Below are 9,317 nucleotides of genomic sequence, written 5' to 3' on the forward strand. Positions count from 1 at the left end.
TCAGCTCTGTTTACCCTATTTAATAGGGTAACGTGAGGTATTTGGGTAGTGGACCACTGCAATGACTATAACACGGTATGAGTGTATCAGGTGAAAAGATTTATCTCATGGCCATGCAGGTTTGCAACCTTTTGACAGTAATCCCAATGGTGTTTCTAGGAATGTTCAAGGTTATTATGAAACAAACTGTAATCCAACTTTGGGTCATACTGACTAACAGTATGATATAAGACCAGCACCATTATGTAAGGTCTGAATAACTATAACATGGCAGCATTAACAAAATATCACTTGATGAAAGGCTTTATAAAAAGAAAATAATTAGCTTTAAATGTTAAGATCTAGTCACCTAATTGTCTCCTACATAAAATCTTATTTTCTATGAGGGCTTGAGGTTTCTTATTCCACGTATTCCAAAACAAAATCTACTTTGTCCCAAAAACAAGTTCTAAACATGTGTGGGAAGACCTACCTCACAAGATATAGAAATTGAAGGACCTGATACCACAGGACTCCTTTAGATAAAATACAAGTCTGGGTCAAAACTGTTTTGACAGCATATTTGGCAAATGGTCCTAATATTTTGGCTCACTATTGTAGATTAATGGCTCATGACAAGAGCCTATGACAAGTAGACACTGAATGACAAGTTTCCTAGATTGTAGTCTGTTAAATACATTAATTAATTGAAAAATAAAAAATGTAAACCCCGTACAAAATTGTGCTGTAATCTCAGGGATATGGGGGAAACTTGACTGCATTAATGACACACTTTCAGAATTAAGAAACTAGTTAACAGTAACATTATAGTCCTGTTTGGAGAGGTCATACAACTTTTGTATCATTTGTAACTGAAATTTAATTGCAAAATGTTGTATAAAAGGGAAAATGACAGCCAACTTAATTAGGCTGCCAATATGATAGGCAAGACAGAAGTTCTGTCTTAAATAGTGCTGTAGGAACAGCTCTACTCCTAAGTGCGTACCTGGGTGATTTTAAGATGCAGACCTCTGATGCAGAGTGCTAAAAGATGTACTAACATGTGGGACAGTGCCTAAACCATGCCAGGATCAGACTTCCTGCAGTGTATGTTTATTCCAGTACTTAAAAAAAAAAAAATTCTGTTAGGTTTATAAGCACAGGTTTGTCATGTCTTGCTCACTTTAACAAGGGAAAAAATATGATGAGATGGGAACCACCAGAGATCAAACAGACCTAGATATAAATTCAACCAATGACACTGCAGAACACCAAGCCTGGCTGATTATTTCAAATGTGTGATCTGGCCAAAAACGACAGCTTGTGTAATTCAACCTAAATTATGTGACTGCAATAACACTATTATTACGTAATTAAAATTATTTTGTAACACAGTAATTCCCCACAAGATCCAAGAAAGATGGATGTGTGAATCAATCAGTTTACCTGTACAACAGACAACTGTACAATGCACAGTTTTTGCTTTTTAAAGATGTTTATTCAAATATTGGAAACTAAATGTTTAATAAATCATGTCATCCACTATATCAACACATCGATAGAGTGATGAAGAGTCCTGTGCAGACTTCCACAACAGTTTTTCATATATACACTGCAACACATTTGTAACCGACAATCAGCGAATAGGATGAAATGGCTCCACAATCTCTGCAAATGTCTTCTTATCTGAGCAACACAGAGGAAACCATTTTAATACCTTAATGTCAGAAAATGTGCATAAAAATGATTAAAAAAAGACAATGTCACTTGTTCTTGTATGTTGTTACCTTTTTCTGGGAACTCTGCTGGGTGCAGTCGAACATATTCATTCATGTCTTTGTCCAGCCTGGCGTACGTGTAGTTCTCTATCTTTGATAAGTGGTAGCCAAGGAACCAGCCAACAGTTATGAACAATGCTTGCCGGTGAACACCTGCAAAAACACACAATTGGTGGTTTTTAAAGAAAGCAGTTGTAACACAAAATCTATGAAACCTCAAACTGAACTGAAAGCTTTTGCACAAAAGGAATGGACAAATATTTTACAAAAGAAGCTAGAAGCTTGTTAGAATTTACCAAAATAGTGTATTAGAGGTTAAGAATATTTCCGATTGCAACTGTACATAAAAGAACACAAAACCTTTATACAGTGATCCCTTTTACTGTAGTTTTGTGGGATTTACAGAACCACTTGGCATTGTACATATCACTGTCTGGCCTTTACCAAGCATTTAAAAGACATATAATTGTTATATAAAAGGTAGCTGAGCATTTAAATGCTACAATTCATCATAATCCTAAATCAAGTTTTGTTCCCAATTTTAGTTTTCTAATACATTTTATTACTCATACTTTGGTCTTATCAATAAGTCTTATGATAAATTACACTTGTCACAACTAGTTTAGTTGTTTCAAATGAATTTTCAAAGCATTGGTGTAGTGACACTTCACATCATGGTTTCTGAGGTCCTGGGATTGATCCTTGCTTCATGTTATTGTCTGTAAGAAGTTTTGCATGTTGTTCCAAATGAATAAGTCTCCACCAAAACATGCAGACGTAAATGTGCAAGTGTGGGTGCATGACATTATGTCATCTCATATTTTTTTGAATGCACGATTTGGTCCTGCAATCAGCTGCAAATTGCACCAGATCTGAAAGCGGGAGCAGATAATTGATCACATCTTCTCGCTTTAGAAGCCTCCTACCTACTAGTTGTATGATTTCTCTATGCTCATTTACAGAGACTATACATCCTTTAAGAAAACCGACTCCAAACCTTTTCCAGATCATGAGCTGACTGATAGGAGCTAGAATTAAATGAGGTATGAGTTATTGTTTTGGGATGCACAATATGTTGTCCTGAAATGGAAAGGTACTATGAGCAGAATATGTTCCTCTCTTGTTCCAATTGCTACCCTGATCAGGTAAGTCATTTAGTGAAAATGAAGAAATGGATAAATGTACTAAATCACATTCATGCTGCATATCAGGGTTATCAATGCATGAGAAACTTGTGTAAACTTGCATGAATATACCACTGACCTTTTACTGAGAATTTAATAATTATTATTATATAAAAAATAACCTACACAACAATATTCTGAACAGAAGAAGATTCCAAATTGGCCAAATGACCAACCGTTAAATAAAGCTAAAGCTTTTAGCTGGATGCTCGAAAGACCTCAGCTCATTAAAAACAGCTTATTAAATACAGCTTATTAAATACAGCTGGCTGTACATTTTAAATATGTAGTGTAAATAGACAACAAATTCTTCGCTGTTGCGTTTACAAATAAAAGCATGTAACTTAAAAGCACCAGTGTCTGTATGTATAACCTTACTGTGCTGCTAAGCTAACCGTGTTAAACACTGACCAGCTTTGATGGCAGGTCTCCGGTTGAAGCAGTTATGAAGCATAGCGGTCATCCAGCCGGACAGTCCGAGCCATACTGAGTTTCTGTTCATAATTCCAGGAGGTTCGAGAACCTTCGCTTCATCAGGAAGGAACCCCATTTCCCTCTTATATTTACTATTTACTTCAAATATCTCACTGTTAGCCTGTTAGCATATCACCTCCCACCAAGGGCAGTGTTTAGAGGCACCCGCAACCAAAGTAGGCCGTCGGAAAAAATGTCTCCTTTCAAAAGTTCCGGATCCCCAGTTTCGCGTCAACAACATTAGAAAGTACAACCATCCTAATTTTGTAAGATAATCAAATTTGCAATTATTTATCACATTTTAATGAGCAAATTTTCAAATAAAGTTAAATAAACTAATGCTAATTGTTTATCACTGTAAATTGTTTGTTTATTAGGATTTTAACGTCATGTTTTACACTCTTTGGTTACATTCATGACAGACACATGGTAGTTAATCGTTACACAAGTTTCATCACTTCTCAAGGTTATATCGAACACAGTCATGGACAATTTTGTATTGCCAATTCACCTCACTTGCATGTTTTTGGACTGTGGGAGGAAACCGGAGCACCCGGAGTAAACCCACGCAGACACGGGGAGAACATGCAAACTCCACACAGAAACGACCCGGACTGCCCCACCTGGGGTTCGAACCCAGGACCTTCTTGCTGTGAGGCGGCAGTGCTACCCACTTAGCCACCGTGCCGCCCTCACTGTAAATTACAAACGAATAATAAATATTTAAATAAAACTTAGAATCTTAATAATCTTTAATTATTAATTTATGATAATCCGCAAATCGTTAATATGCCCTTCACACATCTAATCACTTACTTACATCTCAGGTACTTTAGATTAGCCAGTCCACCTTCTGCATGTTTTAAGAAACCCCGTGCTGACACGACAGGATGTGAACATGCAATCACAGACATAAGAATCGAACCCAATTTCCCAGGACCCATGTTGCTGTGCAGCACCCACTCTACCATCTACAGAGATGATTTTATTTCGAAAGTAATACGCAAAACTACAAAACAGAAGCAATATATTAAACAGAGGTGGAAAGTAACGAATTACATTTACTCACGTTACTGTAATTGAGTAGTTTTTTTGTGTCCTTGTACTTTGTGAAGTAGATTTTACAGCCTGTAATTTTACTTTTACTTAAGTAAGTTTTGTATTAAGAATTGTAATTCACTACATTATAAATAACATCCGTTACTGAGTAAAAAAAAAAAACGACATCTGCTGGCTGATTGATGGTGCCTGCACAGAGACGGGAAAAGAGTGCTGTCAGGATGTCTCTCCCTCCACAGTGCTGAGCTGCATTGCACTGGTTAAAGTGTAGGTGACAAGATGCATACAGCATGCTGCCCACGTGTCGGATGGGGCGTGGGTTAGCTTCGTTCTCCTCAATCAGAGCGGGGATCAGCATTGGTGGAGAGGAAGCATGACACAATCGGGCAATTGGATGCGCTAAAAAGGAGAAAAATGGGAGAAAATGCAACTAAAAAGTAAGTAACGTTTACTAAACCTAAATTTTAAATGAGTTACTTTTTACTTGAGTAAATTTTTAGACTAGTAATTTTACTCATACAGAAATTTATCAAATTAATTGCCTATTTGTGTGACTAACTTGCATATCTGTGAGTGTATCACTGCCAAGTCACATTCTGAATGTGTAACAACAGAATGGCTGCATAGTTGTGGAGGCTAGAATGTGCCAGACAATCTTCTGCTTACAAATTGAAGCGATAAATAGTTAAGAGTACTGTGATCATTTAATTGTGGCAGGAAAGCACAATTCCTGTGTCCTTTGACTTTGCTACCAGTAGAAGTGTGTTTTACAGTCATCCAGTTAAAATATAAATCAACACTAAAATTATACCGTTACTTTTCTAACACGTGTAATGTTGTGGAATAGTCCAAAAAAAACTTAAAAGGGAGGGAAGACTGGCAAGTAGGACGAGGGAAGTGTTACACTTCTATACAGGTTCGATTATGTTACAGGTAGATTAAATAGAGGGGAGGTAAAGGTCAGCTCACCGTTAACCTCACTATCATATCCTGCTCACAACTTATATACTTCGTTATCTTCAAAGATTTCACCAAAACGGTGGGTTTCCAAAAAAAACAACTTGTACTTGTTACTAAAATTGTTGTTGACATATTGTCGAAAACACAGAAATTGTAAATCTCCCAGCAAGCTCTGCTCTGTATGCAAATTTGCTGCTCTGCTATTGGCCCAAATCGAATGTGAGATCCGCCCAATTAGTCACGTGTGTTTAGTGCTCGTAGCGACTCCGAGGCTGCGTCCGGAATCGCATACTTCCATACTCAATAGTACGCGAAATGAGTACGCGAGAGCGGTTAGTATGTCCGAATACACAGTATACACAAAGAGGTACGCGAGAAGTACCCGGATGACCTACTTATTGGGCAGCCATGTTTGAGTATGCAAGCGATGCACACTTGCGGTCCGTTAATGTATCCCATAATGCAACTGGAGCTGCGTAGGCGTTCGAAGCGTAATAAGAAACAAGAAAGATAGCGGTCCTCTGTTTACAAGTGTAAGTAAGAGAAATAAAATAAAACATTTTAAAGACGAATTAATAACAAAAACACGATAAATATCCAAAAGTTTGGCGAGTGGGGTTTGTAATGAGTCTGTAACCATGGTGATATTACGTCATCACATCACTTGACGTTGGAAAGATGGCGGATGTAGTGCGTAGCAGTGTTGTGTGCATACTGCATACTTCTGTACTGGAAGTATGTACTTTTTTACCGGCAGAGTAGTGCATACTTCCTCCAATCTAGTACATACTCTCTAAGTATGCGATTCCGGACACAGCCCGAGACATCTTTTTGGAGGTTTTGATGTAGTCGGTGGTACAGCTAAAGGCATTGCATTACTTTTATACTCTATCGTAGCTGCGAGAGCTGAAGAAACAGAACCTAAACGAAAGGATATTATAGAGAGACCGTTGTTTGGATAAATGATCGTCTGTTAACAGCATTGATAAGCTAAGTTGCTTGCGAGTGGGTGGGTGGAACAGGGTCGATGCTGCGGCCTCCTGTGTTCAATGCTTGTATTGTTGATGCTGCTTATTTTACACAAAGATGTGCTGTAGTATAGTTAGTTGTGTGTGTTTACTCACAAGTGCAAAATATATTTAAATGATATATTACCATATTGATTACTGCCCACCACTAATTTGGCCACACTCATAAAGGCAGTGGTTTATTTGCATACTTAAAGGTTTGTCTGCATCATGAAATGGTTCTTCAGCTTGATGGCCAATGGGCTGTAAATCAAAGCGGTTCTATATAGCATCAAAAAGGGTTCTGTTATTGTTACGCTGTAACTGCATTCCATACTTCATCTGGCAGTCAAAATGTTTAACAAGGAAACAGTGAAGCACAGGTATGGAAAATGTGATTTATATGTACTTTCTTGTTCATGCAAGACTGGGTCAAAAGCAGCTCTATTCATAACGAATGGCAAACGCGATGGAGCTTCAGCACACAGTTTATTCTTGAACTGTAGGTCAGGGGTGCCCAATACATCGATCAGTGCAGATCAATCAAAAACCATCAATAAATGATATTATCCTCTTCATGCTTTTATTTTCTTTTAACAAGCTTGAATATGTAAAAAAATATAACTAATACTAATAATTTATTGTACTGTTCTGTGTATATGTTACGATACACAATTGTGTATGTCACATATTGTACTATGAATTTTTATATACATTATAATGAAGGGATTTCATTTTCAGACAGCACAGTATTCAAATCCGGCATCTTACTGTGTTGAATACCACCACTATTATGTCACTTTGAATTCCAAACCGTTTGGTTAGAAATACTACTTTAAGCACTGTGGCCTGGGTTCCATTTCCCAGCTGTGTCCTTTCTGTGTGAAGTTTACACTTTCGTACTGTGTCCATGTGGGTTTCCTTCAGTGGCTCAGTTTCCTCCCACAAGCCCAAATACATGCAGTCGGTCAACTGGAACTCCTAAAACTTGCCCAAAGTATGAGTGTGGTGTTTGTGTGTGATGTGTGCCACCCTGCTTGAGGTTTTTCCTGCCTTTTGCCCAATGAATCAAACCCACCACAACCCTGACCAGGATAACCAGCAGTGGAAAACAAGACAATGATTGAATGAATGAATAAGCAACGCATCCATGTCAACAATGTCCAAAGACACCACAGATTTCTCTTGGCTCAAACTTACCCGGAACAGACTGCTGGACAGTGGACTGACAAGTCAGCCTTTCAAGTTATTAATAGAAATAGTGAATGTTTAGTTCGCCGGGACACAAAAGGAAGGGGCCTTCTCTTCCCAGTGTGAATTTTAAAAACCAGAGCAGGTGTATTACCAGGGCTCTCAAGTCTCACGCATTGAGCGTGAGACACACGCATTTCAACAAGCTCACACGCCACACATGGCATTTCTCACGCTGAGAAATGATTGACTTCGCCACACAGAAATGACTATAATCTATCCTACAAACGAGTCAAAGGCAGACTACTCTGCGCTTATACAGCTGTCTTGAATTAGTGACCTATCAGCCAATCAGAAAATAGAATTTCTTGTTGCTGGGTGAGGAGTTCCTGGACTACCAATTGATGGACATCCCTATGCCCCAAGACTCAGTCATGTTTGACATTGAGGCTTTCTGGGGGAATATGACCTCACTGAAGAATAGGGTAAGAAATATTCAGCATTGACATGAGCAACTTAATAACTGCAAAAATATGTAGGAGTGTAATTAGGCTTCCTTGGTTCATTTTTTTTAAAAGGTGACTGGTATGAGCAGATTTCCGAGGCTGTCTACGATTGCCAAACTGGTATTAGTTCTGCCACACTCAAATGCAGATGCAGAGAGGGTTTTTTTTCCATGGTGGGGCTTAATAAAACCAAAACCAGGAACACGTTGGCTCTGGATGGAACTCTGTCATCCATCATGACCGTGAAAATGGCTGACATTGAACCACAGTGCTTTAAATGGGAGCCCCCAATATCGGTCATCAAGGTATCAAAATCAGCCACAAACACAACACACAACATCACTCATAAACACAAACACACACAGAGGGACAGAATAACCACCACTGTTCAAGGGGCCCATTTGTTTTTTTTAATTTAATTTGTCTGTATTTTGTTTGTTTGTTTAGAAAGGCATAGCTAAAACAATTTATTTAATATTACAGAATTTAGTGTAACAATGACAATGACCACTGCTGTTCAAGGGGCCCATTTGAGGCAAATTGTGTTTATGCTGATGGGACACTGGGAGGGACCGCACACCCCCACCCCACCCACCATCTCACTCCAAGCAAACTTGAAAACTTGAGAGCCCTGTGTATTACTTTTACTTGAGTACAATATTCTAGGGCCAGTGATAGCTCAGTGGTTAAGGTACTGGACTAGTAAACAGATGGTTGCCGGTTCAAGCCCCGCCACCACCAAGTTGCCACTGTTGGGTCCCTGAGCAAGGCCCTTAACCCTCAATTGCTCATCGTGTTCCGCTCATTGTGTAAGTCGCTTTGGATAAAAGCGTCTGCTAAATGCTGAAAATGTAAATGTACTCTTTCCACCTCTAATATTAAAGTAGTAAATATAAATGAAACTATATCACCGACTAGTTTTTGTAAGATTAGCCTAAAGACTAGATATCACTTTATTAATTAAGTCATGTTGGTTTAACGACATTTTATTTAGGCTTATTCAGGGCCGGCGCTAGGGGGGGGCTGAGGGGGGCATTGCCCCCCCAAATTGTGTCTTTGCCCCCCCAAATTGTGTCTTTGCCCCCCCAAGCACAATGCAAGCAACGGCTATTTTTAAAATTATCTCTGAACCAATCACAAAAATGCATTTTGTTTTACAGTGTGAAGATATTTCCTTGC

At 38.6% G+C, this 9,317-nt stretch overlaps 1 protein-coding gene across 1 annotated transcript; it reads right to left on the reverse strand.

The window, feature by feature from the left end:
• Positions 1-1,455: 1,455 nt before the first annotated feature.
• ndufc2 (NADH:ubiquinone oxidoreductase subunit C2) lies at positions 1,456-3,593 on the reverse strand. The gene is made up of 3 exons (XM_063016860.1): positions 3,353-3,593; positions 1,767-1,910; positions 1,456-1,665 (listed from the first exon to the last, which is right to left on the reverse strand). Exons 1-3 carry the CDS (start codon positions 3,489-3,491, stop codon positions 1,616-1,618), a joined length of 333 nt encoding a protein of 110 aa, XP_062872930.1. The 5' UTR covers positions 3,492-3,593; the 3' UTR covers positions 1,456-1,615.
• Positions 3,594-9,317: the final 5,724 nt, after the last annotated feature.

Source organism: Trichomycterus rosablanca, chromosome 20 (assembly GCF_030014385.1).
Source record: "Trichomycterus rosablanca isolate fTriRos1 chromosome 20, fTriRos1.hap1, whole genome shotgun sequence".
Lineage (NCBI taxonomy): Eukaryota > Metazoa > Chordata > Actinopteri > Siluriformes > Trichomycteridae > Trichomycterus > Trichomycterus rosablanca.